The 24,613-nt window shown below is 34.2% G+C and overlaps 1 protein-coding gene and 1 long non-coding RNA gene across 4 annotated transcripts in view; both read left to right on the forward strand.

Moving 5' to 3' along the window:
• The window catches only part of LOC111709152 (influenza virus NS1A-binding protein homolog), a 37,817-nt gene extending 13,513 nt beyond the window's left edge, over positions 1–24,304 (forward strand). For 2 of the 3 annotated variants that reach the window (XM_023482760.1, XM_023482761.1), the window contains 5 exons: positions 903–1,043; positions 13,960–14,055; positions 19,945–20,052; positions 21,450–21,512; positions 23,805–24,304. In XM_023482760.1, the coding sequence (XP_023338528.1) occupies positions 903–1,043; positions 13,960–14,055; positions 19,945–20,052; positions 21,450–21,512; positions 23,805–24,075 (679 nt within the window). In that variant the 3' untranslated portion in view covers positions 24,076–24,304. The remainder of the gene's footprint in view (positions 1–902; positions 1,044–13,959; positions 14,056–19,944; positions 20,053–21,449; positions 21,513–23,804) is intronic. The other variant, XM_023482763.1, reaches the window with a different exon arrangement.
• Positions 10,246–12,027, forward strand: LOC111709153 (uncharacterized). The gene is made up of 6 exons (XR_002766793.1): positions 10,246–10,509; positions 10,581–10,659; positions 10,805–10,957; positions 11,172–11,617; positions 11,726–11,899; positions 11,985–12,027. It is a non-coding gene; the product is annotated as an uncharacterized LOC111709153 (long non-coding RNA).
• Positions 24,305–24,613: the final 309 nt, after the last annotated feature.

Below are 24,613 nucleotides of genomic sequence, written 5' to 3' on the forward strand. Positions count from 1 at the left end.
AATAAAAGTTGCCGTCAACATAAGTATATAATCGGTTTTGTTTTGTCTGCTATATATACAGGCAAAGTTAGAAATGTTTCCACTGATAAAAATATATTTAGGTCTTCAATATAGATAATCTTGCAGTTTCTAACATTGAGCACACCGATTTGCTTAATTTGAAGGAGAGCATGTACTTATAATGCAGAACTAAAACCAATAAATATATATATATATATATATATATGGAATTGTTAAATACACATTTATAGATATTGAATATAAATATGTATAAGCATTGAATCTTAAATTATTTACAGTATTTTTAACACCCCCTCTCTACAAGTCCTGATATCTTATCTACCCCCTTCCCATACACCATACTCCCCCTCCCTCTTTTTTCACCAGTTTTCAAAACAGTCTTCCTTCCACCATCTCTCTATCTCCCCACTACCTTTTCTTCATCTCCCCTTCTCCATTCCTTTGGGTTAGAATTTGCGAAATTGAAATGCCTTATAAATAAAGTAATTTTGCTTAATGTTGAAAAATTAGGTCATATTTACCTAAAATTATTTGTATTTTCTGAAATATGAAATTAAGGTAATTCAGCATAATTTTGTGTGATTACACATAATTTGACAAAGTAAAAATACAATTGGGTTGGAAACTCTTAGACTTAATTAATATTGAGATGCTGAGGTTCTTGTATTCTTAAAAAGAGGTACAAACACAAATATTGTTGATGGAGTTCTGGCAACCCAATAGAATCTTCAAATAATCTCTGACAACCTGACTTTTCTGTTAAAACCCAAATTAAAAGTTTTATTAAAGGTAAAAACAGTCAAGGATAAATAAAGTTGAAGGGTCATAAAAAGAAAATTAAGCTTGCCATGTAGTGATCAATGTACACTAATCTTTAATAGGTGTTACCATCGAAGTATTGTGGTTTCTGGGGTCTGGGATGAAACACTGGACTGCTTAACGCCCCGTAGAAAATTTCAGACTATGACAGCTGTAGGGGACTACATTCTGATGACTGGAGGAAGTCCAGGGGGAGGCTCAAGGTAATTTTTAAGTCCTTTTTAACAGATATTTTAGCTTTAGAATCTCATCTTCCCCTCCTTCTGTCCATTCTCATTTCTACAGATCCCATGTTGAGCAAGTGGTCTCCATTCTAATTATCATGGCTTAACTTAGTTTTAGCCATTCTTCATAATAGTATTTCCTAATTTTTCTTCACCTAAATTGAAATGCAATAAGTTCAGTTTGATCTTGGTTTACCTTATGTTTGGACCTCATTCTACTTTCAAATTTGTGTCTCCCTTTCATAATGTTGCATTCTGGACTGATCCAAAAAAAGGGTGAACGTTCCCTTAGATACAATGAGAGATTGGAGAGACCAGAACGGATTAGACACTAGTACAACCCGAGCCACTGCAGTAAACACAAGTTTCCTGCATACAGCTGCTCTGGGTCCTGTGCTACATACAGCGTACAGGATATTTATATATTTACAGTGAGTTCCCATGAAGATGAGCAGTGAAGATTAGATGATGATGAATCCTGCATACCGAGTGAAGCCTAATGATGGATATGGTGAAGGTGCAGCTAAAGATGCATCTGAAGATGCAGATAAAATGCAGCTGAAGATGTAGTTGAAGAGGATGAGGATGCAGCTGAGGATGAGAGCGAGTCGGAGGATGAAAGTGTCCCCAGCCTGGAGACTGACCTTTCATCAGATGATGACCAGATAAACATTCCTGGAATAGAAGGAAGGAGTTCTTCATTGAGAGATCATGTGGATCATGAGGATCAAGATTGTTGTTAGCCCTTTGATGAAGGGGCACTTACTCCACCTCATATCCCTAGTATCTGGGATCCTCCTGAACGTCATGGAGCCCAGTTACATGAGTTCCTCCATTCAACCAGGGAAAAGATATTGGACTGTTTGTTTGTGCAGGTTTTGAGGATGAAGAGATATCTGGAGGAGCAACAGAGGTTAAACTTGATCCCTGAGTATGAGATATTATTAGAGGGTTTATCCCTCCTTAAGATGATAGGATCCAAGCTTGATAGGATTGCAGAGATCTCAAGAGATCCTGCTCATGATGCTAAATAAGATATTCTTATTCATTTGATAAGGTCCCCAGGGATCTTGATCATGATGCTAATAAAAAAGGATCATGGCCAATACTCATTTGACTTTATAACAGTATCATATTAATAATATGTTTGTGTGATTAAAAATATCTAATAAATACAAATGTGCTAGATTAATGTTTTATTTATTGGGAAGGAACAAGGTTACAAAGATATAAGAAATATACGGTATTAGTCTGAACTAGGACTACACCTGAAGTATGACCTTATCTAATTTAATACCAAAGAAAGTTTATATATAGATCAATCCAAGATGAATCATGTTTATTTGTGGAAACTACTATCCATATTGTTTTTCTTCCTCCAGATAGCTTCAAATATGTGCTTCTGTATCTAAACCAGATGAATATCTTACAGCTGTAGAGATATGAATAAATGAATTGCTTGACTGTAAAGTTGAAGTTTATTTCTAAGATGTTCTCTTCTTTCTGTGTCAGCATAATCCCCATATGTTTACCTACTCATCCACTTTCCCTTTTCCAAGTTCATTTTTTTTGCAACATTGGTTGATAGCATATCCAGTCTCTTTACATAGGGAGTGAAAGGAATCAAGGAGTTCCTGATAATCTTCTTTGAATTCTAATTGGAATGGAATGCTTGTGTTGTCTGCTTACTAGATCTTCTGGTTCGTCATCATGTTTAAGTGCCCATCTGAAATTCTTAATTCTGTGTAGGAGCATCAATTTATTAGAACTAGTCAGATCTCCTTGTCCTGTCCCACTCTTTAAATATGTTTCTTTTAACTACTTTCCAAACATTTCTATAAGTTCCATAAGTTTGCTAAACAAAAACACAGGAATGTGTTTTATACTAACACTTTGAGTGCTTGATACTCAAAAAAAACTTTCCAAATTTAAAGAATACACCTTTGACATAATTATAATATGGACAAGGCAATAGACTAGAAATGGACAAATAGGGAAAAAGTGTTCTGGAGTGTTAATTTAGGCAGAACAAGAAAATGTCATGGCAGAAAAAATCCACAAAAACCCCACAAACGCTAAATGATCTATGTAACTGAAAGTTTCTCAAACCAAATTTGCAAAGTTTTTGAGTTGATGATTTTTGTTGAACATGCTTAAAAAGTTTAAGTCTGTAGATTAGATATTTAGACTGTGAAAAGAATCGTTTACAGGATCTGGAAGAAAGCTAATTGGGTCCAACATATTATTTGTTTGGTTTGTCAGAAAATTGTAATGGTATTAATATAGTTAACTTAAAGAAAAAAAATGAGACATCTAGAAGTACCTTTAATAATATGTTTACAGGAATCTTTCACAGGAAAATCCGGTGAAAATGTTGACAGCTATTCCAAGGAATTTCTTGTAACTCATTCTGAGGAATTTTTCATAACTCTATCCAAGGAATGTCTTTTAACCAATTCCAGGGAATTTCTTGTTAACAATTTTGCAGAAAAACCGGAGAAAATGTCGACAAAATTTGTGGAAATTCTTGGGAATTTCCAACGAAAAGTTCTTCAGATCCAATTCCTGGGAATTTCCTAGGAACTATTCCCGAGATTTTCTCAAGAGTTCCTTAGGAATATCTAGAAATTCACTAACCAGGACTTAGACCCAATAGTAGTGAATAACTTAACCCTATTCCCGCTGGGGGGAGGGGGTCAATTTGACCCCCCCCCCTGTAGTTTTTTTTACATAACTCAAAAAGTATTGGTCTGAGGCTGTTGAAATTTTCTGACTTTTCTTACATACCCAAAGCCCTTCCTTTAGGTCTAAAACCGGGCTTTAATACTAACTGCCTGAGTCCTCAGGCACACTGCCTGAATGACTGCTTTTGCCTGTAGCAAACTAAATCTTTGTTTTGACCCACTTTCACTTGTCAGATTTTGATAAAATTTAGCTTTTTGGAAAGCCTATGACATAAGGAAACGGATTGCACAAGTTTTGCGAAAAAAATTGCAAATTTTTTGCAAACAACCTGTCAAAGGAAATTTGCACATTTTTAGTTTTTCTTGATTAAAAATCAGGTTATTTAAAATTTTGCAAAAATTTTTGCATATTTGAAATGGCATGGTCAAGGGCTTTTCAAAAATGTATAATTTGTCATTTTTTGGACAAATTTTTTTTGCAAACATTTTTACTATAAGACTGGATTTTGCGATAAAAATTCAATTTTCGCAAATTTGCAAATTTTTTTGCAGATTCTAAAAGTAGAGCACAAGAGCTTTCTAATGATGTATCATTTGCATATTTGGACATAAAACATGGGATTTAGAGGTGGGGGGTCAAATTGACCTCCCCCCCAGCGTATCCTGGTTTTCAAGTACCCCAGCGGGGATAGGGTTAACAACTATATTGCCCCTCCAACTTTTTAAAAGTATAACCATCTTCTTAAGTCAGAATGTTACAGTTGTTTTTGATCTTACTGAAGTTGTCATGTATTTTGTTTATTCAGACAACTAAATTGTCAAGAAAAAATAAAAAATAAAAACAAATTTTAAATATTTTTTTAAAAAGATGGTTCTTAAGTAAATTATCATTTTTTATCAATAAGGATTCAAAGAAAAAAAGATTTAGTTAGGGCAGTGCATAATAGAAGAAAATCTCAGAAATTTCCGGAGAAGCATTCAGGAGAATTTCTCAGGAATTTCTTGGGGTGAAATTCCATAAAAATTCTCAAGAATTTCTAGAAACTTATTCTCTTATTTAATTCCCCTGTAATTCCCCAAGTCCTAAGAATTTTCCAGAAATTTCCGGAGAAGCATTCAGGAGAATTTCTCAGAATTTCTTGGGGTGAAATTCCGGAGAAATTCCCAGGAATTTCTTGAAACTAATTCTCTTATTAAATTCCCCTTAAAATCTGCAAACATGGTGACCAAGTCCTAAGAATTTTTTAGGAATTTCTTAGGAATTTCTTGAGAAAAATTTCAGAGAAATTCTCAGTAATCTCTCAAAACTTATTATCTTATTTAATTCCCATAAAAATCAGTAAACTTGGTGACCAAGTCCTAAGAATTTCTCAGGAATTTCCGGAGAATTTCTCAGGAATTTCATGCTGTGAAACTTAAGAGAAATTCCCAGGAATTTCTTGAAAATAATTCTCTTATTTAATTCCCCTAAAATTATGTAAACTTGGTGACCAAGTACTAAGAATTTCTCAGGAATTTCCGGAGAAGTAGTCGGAGAAATTTTCAGGATTTTCTTGGGATGAAATTCCAGAGTAATTCTTTAAACTAATTCTCTTCATAAATTCCCCTAAAAATCAGTAAACATGGCGACTAAGTCCTAAGAAATTCTCAGGAATTTCTGGGTATTTATTCTGGAGAAATTCTGAGGAATTTTGTGGGGAAAAATTCCGAAGAATTTCTTCAGAATTTCTTAGGAATCAGTTACAGGAAATGATTTTTGAGAATTTTCTTGGAAATTCCTCAAAAGGAAGTCACCACGGCTGGAGAATCTTGGAAAATTCCTCACTTTTGTTACTTGGGTAAGCTCATCCATATCAAACTTAAAGAATATAGGAAGATGACTAGACATATTATTTGGATGAATTATCACACCAGCTTTGCTAACTGAACTATAAAATCTTTCATTACTGAGGAAATGATCAATAGTGGAAGTGTGAGTTATATTGTGTAACTTACTTCTTTAATTCGATCATTATCTGACAGATTCCAGATATATCAAAGCCTGTCCTCTGCAAATGTTCTAATACTTTGCACAAATTGTGTAGCTCTAGAAAAATCACAATTTATACATTTTTACATTTTGTTATAGACAATATTTTGTCTTTTTCACCCGGGAGAGATAGCAGTTCAAAGATCATTAATATTATTATTTTGGAAATCCACCATTAAGTATAAATTTAATACTAAGAATTCAGCATTGGGAAAGTTAAATTTTGTACCCGAGAAACCATCTTACGTACCTTACGAAATTTCGTTTTCTGCTTTGTTTCTGTATTGTTTCTGTATCGTTACATGAAACGTAACATTACATAACGTTTTAGAACCGTATTTGAAACATTTCTGGATACTAATCCAAATTGTATGCTAATGAACAATTGTATTTGTCAACTATAAATTTCTTATGTAATTCCTATGTGTTAATTAATTCATGCGTCAAAATGTGTAAATTTTAATCTTTTTAAAAAGTTTTTAAATTTCGTTTCTGAATCGTAAAGTTACGTAATGGATTTAAAAAAAAAATAAGGATTTAGTGTTCTCTATATTAGTAAGATATATTTAGTGTTCTTTATAGAATATTAAGAAGTACTAAGTATATATACTTATATAAGATTTTTTTCTTCAGATTTTTTTTGCATTTGAACATTTTAAAACAAAATTTGAAAGGTTTTTTTATTAATGTTTTACGTAACTAAAACGTTAAAAGTTCGAATTTTTTACGATCTTAAAACGTTTCTGGGAAACGATACTGGAAAACGTTTCAGTAACGTAAAAAGTGGTTCGTTTTACGTAGCATTTACGTATCAGGAAAACGAAGCCATAACGTAACGCTACCTTACATAACGTTTTTGTAACGTTCTAGAAACGAAATTTGGTTTGTCGGGTAGTTTGGATCCTGAAGAAATCACACTTGATTTAACAAACAAATTTTATGAGTCCATTCTTCCACATCGTAGCAAGACCCCCTTTACCCCGTCCAGGTTTGACCACTGTATCCTCTTTGAATGTAAGCACAATAGACATCACGAGTTACTAGGGTTGCCAACTCCAAAATTTTGCTCAGAACTGCAAATTTCACCAGTTGGGAACCAGATTTCTTTATGCATAACCACTTCAAAACCAGTGAAATAAGGGCATTTTATAACTGAAAAATAACAAAATTAAGCATAAAGTAAGTAAAAATTACATGTGAATCATAAGTTTTAGCAAAAAAATGTAAAGAAAATCAAAAAATAACAAGTTAAGTACTAAGCTTAGCAACAATTTTTCAGAACATAAAAAAAAGGGTTTTACAGTATAAGTATTGATATATCAATATGCTTGATCTAGAAGAGATGTTATGGTTACAAACACTTCCTCCTCATTAACCTCCTCAGGGGTCTGATGATGAGAACCCTTATCAGATTCAGAATACATTGTAACGTTCATGCGTCTAAACAAACTTATTGCAGCAGATGCTGCGAGCCTACAGGCAAGGAAAGTTTTATTTTCAATGATAGGTAGAATTTAAATTATACTGTCTATTAAATATCCCTTCCTTAACTTTTAGGATATTTAGTTAAATAGTGTATACACACAACACATAAAAAAGGGGGGAAAGATGTTTATGCATCTTTAGTAAATATTGTGAAGTTGTGAGGGGTAACCATTGCCTGAAGGTAAGATTTCAAAAATAGAATGCTATTCAACATTGGGACTTGTATGCGATTCCTCAATCTAGTTTTGACATATGTCATAATGGAGAATACACGCTCAACCTGAGCATTAGAGCAGGGGAGAGAATATACTGCTAGAGCATACTCTGCAAGCTCAGTGAAAACTGGAAGCTTTTTTATAGTTATAGTTATAGTATTTATTTCAAACACAAAATACAAAATAATATTGCATGATGGTTCAGCTTAAAATAAAACACAAAAGAAAATTTATTATGAGCCAATAAAAAATATATTGTTTGATAATTTTGTTTTGATCGTATTTGTTGAAACAAAGTACACATATTGAAAACTCAGCTAAGAATACATTCATTGTGCATTTACAAGTAGATAATTAGTCAGCACTTAAATAATCAAAACATTTTCAGGAATGCATTAATTGAACTTATGAATACATATTGATTCAACAAAAGGCAATGTATTCTCGTTGACTGTAGTAGACTTTGACATTCACCATTAGCAGAGGGTGTGAACCCATTCTTGTTGACTGTAGTAGACTGTGATATCTACCATTAGCAAAGGGTGTGACCCCATTCTTGTTGACTGTAGTAGACTTTGATATCTACCATTAGCAAAAGGTGTGAACCCATTCTTGTTGAGTGGAGTATACTTTGACATCCACCATTAACAAAGGGTGTGAACCCATACTCGTTGACTGTAGTAGACTTTGACATCCACCATTAGCAAAGGGTGTGAACCCATTTTTGTTGACTGTAGTAGACTTTGACATCCACCAGTAGCAAAGGGTGTGAACCCATTCTTGTTGACTGTAGTAGACTTTGACATCTACCATTAGCAAAGTTTCCCCCAAAATACTGTAGGATTTTCTTGCCATTTCTCTCCTAGCTCCTCCCAGTTCATGTGTACAACCTTTCTCCAGCCTTCCGCAACTTTCTCCTGGTCCTTCATGAACTCAGAGAAGGGGAGTTCCTGGAAGGAAACTTTTCCAATCTCAGATGGTCTCAGTTTGAGCTGGTTTGCTAGAATCTTGTTTGTCTGTGGGAGATGTAATTCAGTCTGCTCCACAGCGATCAGCAAAAACTTCTTACATACCTCCCTAACTTCATCCTTGGACTTGGGTCTAATTTCAGCAGTTTCCAGCTCATGGTTGAACTTCACACCATAGTCAATCCTCTAAATTAATCTTTTGTAGACCACAATTAAAAATAGTACAGTTAATTCATTGTAAATAAATACAATGTTCAGCTAGAAATAAAAAAGGTTACCTTGTAACTTATCATTTATGTTTGATCTTATCTCTTCCCAAGATTGACTCATAAAGCCTTCCTCTTGTACTCTTGTAGAGAACAGTTAGATTTGAACGAAGCAAATCAACATCAAGGGAAGAGGATTGAAAACTGGCATTTACAGCTTCATATTCCTGGACAATAGGAGTCAGGAATGTAACATACAAGAAGTTTCTCCGATCCTGAAAAAGTAGAAAAACATTTATATTTTTGTTTAGATTTCAATAAATGAATTATGAATGCAATTATGCAATTGTTGTAAACTACAATCCGAATTACCTTCAATGTTTGATAGATCTGTCTTATTTCATCCTCTGGCCAGGTGGAGCTGTATCCATGATGAGCTGGAAGTATGCAAGCAACTCTTCCCAGTTCACTAAGATGTTGTATAGTATCTTTCCCCTAACTAACCATCTGGTTTTACAGAATTTTTCTAAAGGTGTTGGAAAACCCTGATGATCAGGGTTCATTGTGAAGAACAATTGCATAAATTCATCCCTCTTTAGTGAACTCATAGAGAAGTGAGCTGGAATTTCTGTCAACAGAAATCCTATTGTAGATGGAATGCATGTAAATGCATGCTTCATTATGAGAGCCAAAGAATGGCAAACACATTTCAACTGAACACATCCTGGAGAAACTTCCTTTATCCTGGACCAAATACTGTTGTTTTTTCCACTTACATTATCGGCCCCATACGAGGAAAATCCAACAACATCCCTAATGAAAAGGTTATTTTTTAATTTTTTTTTAAGTCTGAAAACCATTTACCAATGTATTAAAAGAATTTTAGAGGAGTGGAAAAAAAATATTCGAATTTTAAAGTATCCTATTCCTTGATGTCTTTAGTTTGATAGTATTGCTTTTTATCCATTTTTCATTGTACTGATGTTACACCACCAGTAGTACTGTTCATCTTTACAGTTGTGGTTCCATTTCTTTCAGAATCTGATACACTTGTGGTTCCATTTCTATCAGAATACCGCTTCCAACAATGGATATTTTTACGGACACAAACTCGCAAGGGCCATACAGAGGGATCCAAGGTTTTCTCAAGATTTTCAGTTGGTATATTTGATGTTTCTTTTGTTTTAGACATCTGCAAAATTTCACCAACTGTTATCTTAATATCAACTTCATCTAGGTAATCCACAATATTCTGATTAGTGGTCAACCTGAGGGGCCTAAATCTTTCTAATTTTCTCTAGAGTATTGGATCCAGAGACTGCTGGCTTCCCTACATTCCTTCTTTTGTTTTGAGAGTTGATTCCATCATTTTGATCCTCGCTATACTCTGAGAGATCTTTCTCTACCCATTACTGCTTTAACCCATTCGTGACGGGACGGTCAATTTTGACCGGGTAAGGTTTTTAATTTTTAGCGCCTTCATTTTTAAACCAAATGTCGTCTCGTTTTATTCCAGATCCTTCCTACATATATGCCGAGTTTTGCCAATAGGTGGCAGGTCAATAGGTTATACCGGCTTCAGTTGGGACAAGGACAAGGAGGAGCTTGAGGGCCTCACTGCCCTGGGATACTACGAGCTCTTCCAGCCAGAGAGCTTTGTCACTCAGGTCGTCCACCAGTCTCGGCTGTATGCTACACAAAAGGATATAAGGCAAGCCCAGATCTGCATGAACCTGGCGAACTACCGCTGCATGGAGGCCATGTTGCTTCATGGTGGGTATGCTCCAGTCCCCAGGAGAAGGATGCTCTGGGAAGACAAGCCGGACTGTCGCAACATGCTGGTTGCTGAAAGCATAAGGTATTTACTATGCATAAAGTGAATTCTTAAAAAAATTATATTTAGTTTTTACTAATGTGTTTTTGTCTCAGAAGAGACGAGCTTGAAGCTGTTATGAAGGCTCTTCACTTCTGCGACAATGCTCAACTCAATGAGGATGGTTTTTACAAGGTATTTATTTGTTTTGTTTTCTTCTGAACTCTTCTTTTTCCATCCTGCTCCAACACCATTGTAAAACAATATATTTTGACATATTTCTTGAAGAAGTAAAAATTCTGCACTTTAGTTTGACTCTAACTTGAAATATTTTTTACAGGTCCGGCCCATCTTTGATAACCTCAACAAAAACAGTTGCAAATGGTTTAGAGACCAACAATACTTCAGCGTGGATGAAGTGATGATTCCCTACTTTGGCTGACATTCGGCTAAGCAGTACATTAAAGGAAAACCCATCAGATATGGCTACAAGGTAAGACTAATTCAATTTTTATTGTACACTGTATTTTACATTGTACAATGTACAATGTACAATGTACAATGTACAATGTACAATGTACAATGTACTGTACATTGTAAACTGTCCTGTACAGTACAATGAACACTGTACAGTACATTGTAAAGTTTTCACTAATACATTGTATATTTTTTAAATTAAATGTGAAAAAAATTGTATAAATGTTCAGGCCTGGGCTATCTGCACTGCTGATGGTTGTGGTGTTCACTTTGAGCCATACTGTGGCCGCCACACAAATGTTGTTGATGCTGGCCTGGGACAAGGTCCTAATGTGGTCTTGGACCTAGTACAGAAGGTCCAGCTTCCAGTCGGATGTGAAGTTTTCTTCGATAACCTCTTCATGACCTTCCCCCTCCTGGACAAGCTGTCTGAGATGGGTATAGCTGGAACAGGAACAGTTCGGCAAAACCGACTGTTCAAGGTGCCCATCGCTTCCAAGAAGGATGTTATAAAGAAGTCAGTGGAAAGGGGTTTCCAGGAGACACTCTACAAAGGTGACCAGGTTTTAGCATGCTGGAAGGACAACCAGCCGGTTTACGTGGCAAGCAACAAGTACTCTGCTGAGAGGACCAACACTGTTGGCCGTTTCTGCCGGACTGAGTGGAAAAAATTCAGGTAAAATCCTCTAGAAGTATATAAAGGAAATTAGTTTTTGCCACAAACTCTAATGTTTTAATTTTCTAAATCTTTACAACCTGATGTTGTAGACCTTTGATATTTCAGATTCCGATACCGGAGATGATAGAGGCCTATAACCATAATATGGGTGGAGTTGACCTTTTAGACAATATGGTTGCCTGCTACAGAGTCCCCTACCGAAAGAAGAAATGGTGGTTCAACATATACGTTTGGAGTCTCAGCGTCAGTGCTGTGAACGCCTGGAGACTTCGTAATCGGGTAAAAAGCTATTATTTCTTTCATAATTAAAATGATAAACAATAGAATATTTCAAAAGAATAAACTGGACATTATTTTTTCACAGATTACTGGCAACAAAGAGCCCTACCTCAACTTCCTGCGAGAGCTGGTGATCCAGATGTTCAGCAAGTACGGCACCATGCCCCAAAGAACACGGTTCAGCTCAGGCCCCACCAATGGGTTAAGGTATGACGGCCTCAACCACTGGATAGTGTCCACTGAGTCTAACAGTCAGGGGAAGTCCAGTAGGAGGAACTGCAAGCACTGCACAAATGAGGGGAAGCGGGACAGCAAGACAATTCTCAAGTGCGAGAAGTGCATGGTCCCATTGCATCAGCACTGCTTCAAGGATTACCACGTGAATTAAAATGATTCTTATATTCTTATATGTATAAAAATCGAGCTTATTTTAAGACTGTGCCTTCAAAGATCTCAAGAGTAAATCGAACTTATTTTTAAACTGTGTTTCCCAAGAGTGTAAATCTAGTGTGAACCTTGTCAGATTGATTTTGTTCTCTTTTTTTGAATATCTTATTTCCTTATGAATAAATATTTTTTTCTGGATTTTTGATTCCATCTTTCATTATTCTTATTATTGTCTTATTTTGTAGTTTTGAATAATATGAATATATGTGTTTTCAATAAAGAAAAGTGGAGATACGGAACCCGGTCAAAATTGACCTGGTCCGAGCCGGACAAAATGTGCCTGCCTCTGTATCTCCACAACCCTTTATTGAAAAAAATTGAAACTTTAGATCTACTCTATGGACACTATAAAGAGTTAACCCTGTGAATTTCAGCAAGATCAGAAAAAAAAATTTGTCTCGTCACTAATGGGTTAAGGGGGACTGTGAGATTCTTTGATCTTGCCCCTGTCCAACTGTAATCATCAGTACCTTTAGTTACCGCACTGTAAGATTTAGCATCAAAACTTGGTACAGGATTGACATAGACTTTATCCCAAATGCATTACAATAACTCCATCTTCTTCTCCATCACTGACATCCTCTCATCCATTATAGCATTTGAGGTGTCCTGAAATGCCTTGACACTAAATACACTATTTGCCAGAAACTTAGGTTTATGGAAAGTGAAAGGTAATGTCACCACAACATTTCCATGTCCAGCTTAATCAATTTTTGATATTATTAAAAAAATGGTAGATATCTTTCATTTTCTTGGATATTTCCCTCTGTATCCTCTTGACTAAGTGTATCCAAAACACCGGTTTTATCAGCACCTCTATCAAAAGCATAAAACATTTATCCTAAAATTCCATCAACTAGAATCACTTTCCCAGACCTGGAAGCTTTATAAAGAAAGCCTTGATGACTGGCTTGTTTCTATACAGTGGTCTCACTATCCATTTCATCCAGGGTAGTATCTAAAGAATTATCTAGGACTTCATTGGATTTTGGCCCCATTTTCGCCACAAGATTGGCGAAAGGCAGATTATATCTAGAATCTTCCATAATTATACTTTAAATTGTGTGTAAGCCTTGAATTGAGATAGCAGTGTGTCAACTGCCTAGAACACTCTTACTAAGAGATGTTTACTACTAAACTTTTAAACTCTATGAATCTAAATGAAATGTCATTTCAAATATATGACGTTTTCTATCTTTAAGCTGTCTTCATAGAGTAGGGACATAACTACTACTGATTGTACAAAACATGAAATGTAATTTTTCTATTTAAAAAATGAAAAAATTGTCATATCCATAAAATATCCTATTTTTTGAAATGCTCTTAGAGCTAGTAAAATATCATTTCTTCAAAACATATTCTATGAAATGTCATGTTCTTGAAATAGCCTATCTTTAATATTTATGAAATGAAATGACATATCTAAGAAACATTCTATCTCTTAAATGTCTTGTAAATGATATACAAAATCTTTGAACAGTCCTATTTTTTAAACTAGTTTTTTCTTTTGTAGTGTTTTATCTGGTAGTCTTGCATGAAAAAGGCTATGAGGCAGTTTTGTATAAGTGTAACTATTTAAAGTATGATTGAAAGATTTTGTTTTGCTTGTTTAGCCTGGGTTTGATTGAGCGTTTTGATGGTAAAAATTGGACAACCCTTGGCAAGACTTTAAGTGTGGCAACATATGCCCACTGTGCTTTAGGAATCAGGTAAAAATTAGTCTTATCAAGTATACAGAAATGAGTAATGGAATGATCAAGCAATAACCCTAGGGTGGGTTGTAATACTAATCTTTTTCATGAAAAAAGTTATTTTTTGCTCAAAAGGTAGTTTTTACAGCCATTATTTTTTAACTACATTTTGAGTTTAAATGTGCACTATTTACTAAGGGTGTTTTTAAAGTTTAAACTGTGTATCATTATACAAAGAGAGATTTATTTTAAACAGATGTACTGTAGAAAGTTATGATATTGGTCTAAGGAATTTGAGAAGCAAAATACTGTGATAGACTCATGAAATCCCCTTGAACCCTAAGAACTGATATTTGTCTCTTATCAGAGCTAAAAGTCTAAACCAAGTTGAAACTACCAGACAGATTTAATCTGGCTAGTGGCACACAGCTTCCTTTACGGCAGGGGCCACTTGCCTAGATTGAAAACTATAACAGCTAACACTGACAGAACAGAGCCGGCGATTTAAAAAATTCAATAAAATACGACTCAGGTCTAAGCTGTCGTTGAGCCTTATTTACGTCTCGGGCTTTCAGATTTAAGTTGCATCTAATTTTCAACAGAGTTTAGTTCATAAAACCGGTTTAATATTCTATTTGGCGGATTTTCATAGTTGGAATTGGCGCATTCCGGGTTTTGATGAGATTAAGACCCAACATTGAGCCTTATTCTCCACTAAAACCAACCAAGGTCGGTTTTATTTTCATTGGGCCTAACTCCTTAAGTCGAGCCTAAGATCTCGCAGCTGTCAATCACGTGACACAAGCTGTCGTCAGAGTTGGGTCAAAGATTGGGTCTTAAAGTCGGGTTTAAGGAATTACGGCTCGAGCCGAAGCTTTTAAATCGCAGGCTCAGGGGACAGAATGCAGGGTTGCCAGGTTTTAAAAGAAGGAAAAGGCTAAATTGAGAATTTTTTAAGGCTACTTTTAGCCCTCTAGGATACTTTTTGATGCTTGAATTTACAGTTTATTTACCTTGTTTAATACTAATTTATCACTAATTTTATCTTAAAATACTATTTTCACATTGAACAAACTCCAAAACAACAAATAAAAAGAACTAAGTTTTTTGTCTATATTAAAGAACCTTATTCTTTCATACTTAGACATACTATGGTTAGAGATATTTCCCAACAAGACAAATAACGTTCTCAGAACATTAGATAACGTTCCTTTTAGGACGTTAATTAACGTCACTATTTAACGTTCCAGGAACGTAAAAACGTACCCACTTTTACGTTATGTAATGTAAAAATGGTACGTTATGTAACGTTAAGTTTAACGTTATCTGACGTTCATGAACCAAACTTTTACGTTCAGAAACCCCAAATATGGGCACAGTTTCCACTGAAGTAACGTTAAGTAACGTTATTTAACATAACAATGCACGTATAGTTGCGTACATGAACCTAACTTTTACGTCAATGAACCCCTAACATGGAAGCAGCTTTCACAAAAGAAACCCCAAATATGGGCACAGTTTTCACGGAAGTTATGTTAAGTAACGTTAATTAACATAACACAAAGTATGGTTCCGTGCATGAACTAAACTATTCATTAATGAACCCTAAATATGGAAGCAGCTTTCACAAAAGTTAGGTTGAGTAATGTTATTTAACGTAACAATGACAATATGTTTACAAGAAACCAAAATTTGATTTTTATCAATCCAAAATATATGCTCATTTTTCACCAAAGTTACGTTGAATAACATTATTTGAAATACCAAAGAACAAAATCAAACTTACCTAATGTTCTGATGAGAACACATATGTTCTTACCTATTGTTTTGTAGAGCACTATAGTACTTACCTATTAATCTGTAGGAAACACTTTGTACTAAACTTGTGATGTAAAAAATACTTTGTACTTGCCTAATTGTTCTATAGAGAACACTATGTTGAGAACACCAAATTCAGTGATGGTTAATTATTTCTGTTAAATTATGGCTTCCAGCTTTAGTTTATCGTTGATTATACTTGTTCAATTATCCCATGTGACATTTGTTTGAAATTTAACAAACATAATGACGCATAAAATAAAAACTTCGTTTTTTTGTTCTTCTGCTGCAGCTGATGTGAGGGAGACTGTAACTAGGATAAAAATATACCAACAAATAAATAGTAAATATAAAAAATCACGGTACTTCTATTAAACATATTTAAAATCAAATTCAGTGATGGCTAATTATTTCTCTTAAATTATGGCTTCCAGCTTTCGTTGATCGTTGATTAAACTTGTTCAATTATCCCATGTGACATTTGTTCGAAATTTAACAAACATAATGACGCATAAAATAAAAAACTTCGTTTTTTGTTCTTCTGCTGCAGCTGATGTGAGGGAGACTGTAACTGATGTGTTTGTCGGTATGCGACTCGCAAGTAACTGGCCTGGTGAACACTGAACAGTGACCGCCCTGACTCAACATTCAACAGTAAGAGGACGCGGTACCTATAAGGCTACCGGGTGTCCCACGAAACATGACAGTTGGTAAATAGTTTAGAATGTCTTTTTCCATAATTTGTAAAAAGATAATGAAGCAAAAGATTTTTTAAACTAAAAATAACGATTTATTTTTGTTGTGGGACACCCTGTAGCAGCTAAACCTGATCGAGCGCGCTCCAGGTCGGGCCGGGCCGGATTATTATACAACCTGCAACCAGCTGGAGCTGAGGCACGGCACTCTACTCCATNTAGGGGAGGGAGGGGGGGAGGGGGCTGATTCAAATATCTTATAATGCTTAATATATCTTATATGCTTAATAATTAACTATTCACATGAAATATGGTACGCACAAAACATTTTTTGAAATGTTAAGGGCAATTTATATGAATAGCTTAAGTTCTAGGCATTGATATGGATTAAGTCGCAAAATTTGCAAAACTTTTGTTACGTATATATCGATGCATGGATATCAATTACGTAAAACTTTAAACCTTACAACGAAGTAAGATATTTGTAAATTAACGTTTATTTACGAACCCCAATTATACGTCAAATACCGTTATCTGACGTTCAAAGAAAACCTTAAGCTGACGTTAAATCTTACGTGTTATGTAACGTAAATTTACGCTAATATATTACGTAAATTTAAAGTTCAATATAAACCTAAAACTAACGTTACCAACCTTCGTAAAGGTACCTAAGCTTACGTTATATAGATAACATTTACGTTATTTAACGTTCTGTAACGTTACAATTGTTGGTACGTTACGTAACGTTACATTACGTTATGATTTAACGTCAGTTACGTTAATGGGTTTAATGGGTATATTGCTCACAAAAAACTCTTGAACTATAATGTGAAATATATAAAACCTGAACACGAAAAACATCTAAATCTTTTTTCGTGACAAAAGCTAATCTGGATTTAAAACTTCAGATCGCTGGGTGTGAGCGATCAAGATCTCTATAGGTTGTTGCACCTCAAAATGATCCTATAGGTGATTAATATTTATTTTTCTAAAAATTGTAATTAGATATAAATATTCAAAAATGTATTATCAATTGATTGAAAATCTAACGTCATCATGTTTTAGACCTCAATTATCAAGCAAGCATGTAAACCTGTGAATTTAGACCATCTCTCTCGCAAATGGATAATGTCCGTAATGTGAGTATTTTTTATTTATAATTCTTAAAAAGCCGCGCCTTATAAATAGCTTATTTTACTGAATATCGACTATTGTCCTTATTATTATATTATTTAAATGTGATTAATATTTCAGTTATCACCTGCTTATGGAGGATAAATAAATACTCAAACCTGGATTTATCTTCTATCCCGAGTAATAAAGAGGAACAATTATTCCACGGTACATGAAATCTTTAGCACGTCCCTGAGACACGTGCGACACATAAAGTGAGAGACGAGAGTCAATTAAATAAACATAATCAAACCAAAGGTGTAAACCTACAAGTCTCACAGACTGGACTTTTTACCGCACTGTATCATATGCATTAAAAAAAATTACAGAAAAATCCTTTAGATTAACTATTCATTAAAAGTCACAAAATTTCACGGTTTTAGTGACAAATTTAGAGTGCTTAGTACAAAAAAAACTATAGGGCCGGTCAAGCCTGTTAAGGGTTAAAAGCTCAAATAGTTTATGGGAGAAGCCTAGTTTTTATTAAACTTCTTTAAATAAATTAGTTAAAAAAAATACTCTACAGATTGACCCCGAGAAGTAAAACATATTCAATGACCTTTTCAAATGACGAATTCATGATGTACAAGGGGTTGTACAATTTTCAGCTTTACAGTCTGCATGAGCTATCTATTCTAATTTATCTAGGATTAATTAGTATCAGTGAAATCTTCCTAGGATATAGTCTCAAGTTAATTAAACCTGTCCATATATACATCTGTAAATATTCTAAAGATTCTAAAATTCCTATCTTTTCAATTTTGGCACTAGATTTGTGACTTTTTTAGAAATCCGCCAGCCGCCCACTTGAGGTAGCTGCGTTTTTACTTTATAAAAAATATTGTAATAAAAAAAAATTAAAAATCGTCCATAGGGTTGCAAACTAACGATTTATTATTGGAGAAATCGCTGTAAGGCCTAAAAAAAAATATTTTTTTAAAAATAAATATGATACATATTTCATACTGAATTTCATATTTCATACTGAATTCAGATTCGAAAACCATTTCTTAAAATATTAAAATCTAAAGAAGTTATGGCCAAATAACGATACTAAATTCAGGTTTTTTTAACTTGTTAATGTTTTTGATGAGTTTTTTAGCTCTTACTCACTCAATTTTCAATTTTTTAAAAAACGCTTTTCTTATTTGAATTTGGCATAAAATTTCCAAGAAAATGATGTATAACATGAAAATACAAAATAAAATTTTTTTTTGTGGCTCGACTTTACAATATGTGGAGGGGGGGGAGGAATAATACTCGCAAAAAGACCCATGGGGGGATTGATATTTGGAGAGGAGAAACGGATGAGTAGGAAAAATAACTTGAACTATGGTCTTTTTTACACATCTAAAGCATTCAATACACTTAATTTGTAGAATTAAAAATTATCAATTTAATTTAATTTGGCAACAAATTTAAATGTATTAATCACTTTCATGTCCAAATCCACATATTTATTGCTTATTTCATTCATTTTTTGCTTGTTTCAATTTTGAATCAGACTTAATCACAGAAAATACTGGGATCACAGCTGGATCAAATTTGATTCCCGGACCGGGCCGCAAATTTCAAGTTGACACCAGAGAATCAAATTTGAAACTCAAACCCCCCACTGTGTTTTTTTGACTGAATGACTTTAAATGACTTTTGATGCACATTGCACAAGTAGGGTGGAGGACAGTCAAATGGTGGGAAAGTGTTAAAAAAAATCAGAAATGCCTAATAATTTTTTTATTAGTTATGCTACAGGGCTTTAATTTTTATATATGAAAAGCCCTTGATAAATGGATGCAATAACATGTGTTACATGTTAATATTTGTCAAAAAAAATTTTCTGACATACTTTTTTTAATTCTCCTTTGAACCCAAACCATTGAAGATAGGGGTCTCATTTTTCAATTAGCAGACCTTGAAAAGATGGATTTTTCAATGAATAAGCAGGTTTTTTGGAAATTATTAACTAAAACATAACATTTACACAACTTAGAGACATCTCTCTAAAATAATTCTAAAACGGAAGAGCCTTTTTGAATATTTTCTAAATCATGTGGAATTCAAAAAATTGTAAAATTTTAAAATTATCTAATTGTTATTTTATGTAGTTGTATTTTTTTAGACATTTCGAAACCTCATCATGTTTTATATTTTCAAATGGGTTAGAGATGAAATGAAATGAGATTAGTTAAGATTAATTTTCAAGATAAATTAATTTTTTCAGTGACACGGAAACGATTTTGCTAGGAGGTATGAATCGTCGGGCAAAAGTTGATAAATATGATGTCACTGGCAATATCATGGAAACCCTACCAAGCCTACTTATTCAGAGGTAAACTGCGTTTTGCACTATAAATAGCAATGAAAATTACCTTTCTGTCCAAAACTGTCAATTTCTCAAAAAATGTGAAGTTAAAAATATAATGAAGTTATTTTCATACATAATTTTGTATTTTGATTTAACCCTATCAAGATTGCGGAAGCAGCTCTTCCTCCCCCTGAGGAAATTCAAACAGCAAGGTCCACTAAACTCTGGGGGTCTTGTTGAAGACACCCTGAGTCTGTTGGCAGACCCCCACATTTTCATTTGAGACCCCCAGAGTTTCCTAGGAAACTTTATTTTTATTGAGCACCCCAATATTTTTGTATGAGAGCTTATTTTGATTGGAGGTCCCCAGATTTTCAGTGGAGACCCCAGATTCTTGTAGGAGACTCCCACATTTTCATTAGAGACACCCAATATTTTTATTGCAGACCACCATTGTGCAGCATTTTAAAATACTGCATCTGTGTATTCTTGGAAGTTTACCCTTTAAACATATATTGTTCTGCGAATCTTGAATATTTACGCACACACAACGAGTCTATATAAACCCTTGTAACTTATAAATGTTACTCAGTATGTACACGACCTAAAGTGAAGAAATAACTGTAAGTTTTCTCTTTCTTTCCTTTCATTTTTTAAACCTTTCAATTGTTTGTTGGAGACCCCCATTTTTTTATTTGAGACCCCCAGATTTTTATCGGGGACCCCTAATATGGGGGTCTCCAACAAAATTATGGGGTCTCAAATGAGAATCTCAATTTTGTGGCATCTCTGAACTGTACTCTAAGACATGAGCTACTAGTTTAAAGGCCCCCCTTGCGAGCCCCGGCAAGGTCCTGATTTAAAATGTAACTTAGAACACCTTAATGATGATGTGTATGCGTTACTGATTTTAACATTCTTTTCAAGCTATTTCTGTTCGTTCTTTTCATAATCGTTAATTCTCATGAAAGAACGATTGTTCCCCAGGAACATTGCCCAACTGTATGTAGCACGCAAACTTGCATAGAACTAGTAGTATAATTTTTGCCTATAATTAATCATGAGCATGTATTTAAACCCTAATCCTTTACTCTCAGGCCTTTTTTAGGGGGGCTTGGCCGCAATTCTGCCACATTGTTTATTGAAATTTGATCTTTTTTTTATAAATTAAGTGAATTATCACTGAAAATAGTTCTATGAATCAATCTGATCAGGGGTTTTGACCAAAATTCTTGAAAGAGGGCTTGTGCTAGTATTAACCAGCTAGGACAAGCTGTACATTACACATACAGTAAACCCAATTATTTTACTCTCTCTCAGGAGATTCAAGGCATGGCTCCTCTTCTCAAATTAATAAATTTTGTCTTGTTGAAAGGAAAATTAATTTAATCTGTGAAAATAGACTTTGAACATTCTTGTAGGTTACATCCTGGATGTGGTGTTTATAAAAAAGAAATCTATGTGGCAGGAGGATTTGACCCCAGGTAAGATAAATATATTAAAACATATCATTTACAAATTTGACTTTCAACTGTTTCATCTTTAGATTTTAGATTTTTGGAAACGTCCTATGAATTGACTTATAGGGGGAGTGGGGGAAGGCAGGCGGCCACAAGCCACCACTATTTCCCCTTCCGTACCACATATTAGCTTTTTTCTCTTTTGGCAGCCATGAGCCACCACTATTTCCCCTTCTGTACCACCACATTTGACTCTTCCAGGCCAAACTACTTTTTTAAATGGTATATTTAGGGCCTTTAAAGTGTGATAAAAAAAATCCAGTTGCATCATGCACAAAAGCACAATTCAAACCATTTTTTCAATTCTATTAAGATTAATATTTTGTGTGTTGAATTCTTAAACTGTTTTACAATGAAATTTTTTATAAAGGGGATGGTGGAGATGGCACATTCGATGTAGGGGGGGGTGTGTGTTAATTTTTGGTTAAATCTTCCATTTTTTTGGAACCCCAGGAATACAGTAGCAGCAAAAAATCCAGTAATTGATCTTCTTATGTCCTCTTACAACCTCGAATGACTTCCAAAAATGAAAATCTTTTAACTATGGCTTTATGCATATCAATTAAAATCTAGTAACTCCAGGAATACAATAGCAGCAACGAATCCAGTGTTTGGCTTTCTAATGACCTCCAACGACCTCTAATGACCTATAATGATCTCCAAAATAAAAATGTTTTAACTATGGCTTTATGCATATCAAAAAAAAGATAGGAACCCAGGAAATACCATAGCAGCAATGAATCCAGTGTTTGACCATCTAATGACCTAAAATGACCTCTAAAAATAAAAAAAAATTTTAACTATGGCTTTAAGCATATCAAAAGAAAGCTAGGACCCAGGGAATACAGTAGCAGCAACACATCCAATGTTTGACTTTCTAACAACCTTTAATGACCTCCAAATTGAAAATGTTTTAACCATTGTATGTATCTCAAACGAAAGCTAGGAACTAGAGAATACAGTGGCAGCATCAAATCTAGTGTTTGAACTTCTAATGACCTAAAACGACCTATAATAACCTCCATGAAAATATTTAAATATGGCTTTAGGCATGTCAACAAACATTAGTAAACCAAAAAGAATTGAGTGGCAGCAACAAATCCAACGAAAAATCACTCATTAAGCAACTCATCTCATCTCTCACATCAACCAGTCTCTTTATCTAAAATAGCCATCACATTTAAAAGACGACATTTACAGAAGTTGCTTGAAATTGTAAAAATAGAGGTAGTTTAATTTAGATTTTAGCAAGTAAACTAAGTCAATTTTCGTATTGAGGGAGCTGAGACAATTTGTTCAGGTTAGTCTGAAGAATAAGAAAATATTATAAAAATCACAATATTTCCTGTCATTACTTAGGCGTTACAGATTTTGTAAAAAAAAAACGGGATTTTTTGCAATTTTCTCTTAACACATAGCACATTTTCACACAAGGGTTCCCTTCAATACTGATGTTTATTTTACGGTGCGTCATTTTTAATATTCATATTGCTTTTAAAAATAAGCCATTTTTGGTGAAAATCAGAATTTAGATTTGCAAAAAAAGAGTTTTACAGTTTACATTAAGAGAAATCATCCTTATTACATATTAACATTGAAATATTGAGATCTAAATACATGTATATGTATTGCGTGACGCGGCTGGATTTTTAAAATCACACTTTAAAGGCCCTAAATATACAATTTAAAAAAGTAGTTTAGCCCGGAAGAGTCAAATGTGGTAGTAAGGAAGGGGAAATAGTGGTGGCTCATGGCTGCTGGAAGAGAAAAAAGCTAATATGTGGTACGGAAGGGGAAATAGTGGTGGCTCATGGCCACCTGCCTTCCCCCGCTCATAGGGGTGTGATATTTTGTAACTTTTCTTAAATCATATCACAGAAGCAAAATACTATTCCACTTGGAATTCTTAGGCATTTTTCAAAAGATTCAAACATGTGACCCTCAATGGGATTTAATGATGAAAAATCAGTAGTGTTTATGAACATGAAAAGTTTGAACATCTTGATTATGGGTATCCATTGAACTTGCTTGAAAAATGGAGTTAAACTAAATTTACAGAATTAAAAAAGGAGCAAACCTAAGCCTCTGGAACCTCTAGGTTATCGTAGTTTTCAGATTGGTTGCATATTTGCTAAATATGGTCTGTTTTAAATTTGGTCTTGATCTGTTTATGTCTTATGGGTCTCAATCAGCTTCTAAATTGCTTAAGTTTCAGCCAATACCCCCTTTCATTAATATTTATATTTATATTTATAGTTATAACCCCTTATCAGCTGTAGAAGTTTACAATATGGTGAGCAGGAGCTGGAGAATGATTGCTAGCCTCAAATCGAGCGTAGTTGGCCCCAGCTTACATACATACAAGGGGAATCTTGCCCTGTTTGGAAATAATTCAATCCAGATATATGATGGAGTAACATGGGCGATTGCATCAGAGTCTCTTGGCAAGAAATTTATATGGGTGTTTTACTTAAAGTACCATGTCATTAAGCATCACAGGTTTCTGAGTTTCAGAGCAAACAAATAAATGACAAATGCTGTCAAAAGTTGTAGCATTGCTTATCTATGTATAAATTTGGCTTGTCTGTCTGTTTGTTTGTTTGTATTCAATAAACGTCAAAACGGCTGAACCGATCGGGCCCAAATTTTTTTGTGGTACCTCACGGAGCCCCAGCTGGGAGGTTTATGAATGATCAAAATTTCAAATATTTGTCTCCATCAAAATTCGATCTTCATTAAGTTTTTGATAATTTTGAAATCCGCGAATTATTTTTGTTTTGTTTACGATGTACACAATTTATTTGGAAGGCTAGTATAATAAAATGTACAACTGGGTACTTATTCTGCTTGGCGCTTGCATAATTACCCTATTAAATTTTGATTAACTATGTACTAAAATATCATTGTCACTTTTATCAAAATGCTATGTGTTTTATTCATAAGAAAGAAATTGTGTTTTTTTATTTAAGCATAGCTATGGTCACATCAGAAACATTCATTTAATGATTAAATTGAGTATTGATCTTTTCATAAATTTCTTAAATTTAGCTTATACATAAAGCTAG

Source organism: Eurytemora carolleeae, unplaced genomic scaffold (assembly GCF_000591075.1).
Source record: "Eurytemora carolleeae unplaced genomic scaffold, Eaff_2.0 scaffold220, whole genome shotgun sequence".
Lineage (NCBI taxonomy): Eukaryota > Metazoa > Arthropoda > Copepoda > Calanoida > Temoridae > Eurytemora > Eurytemora carolleeae.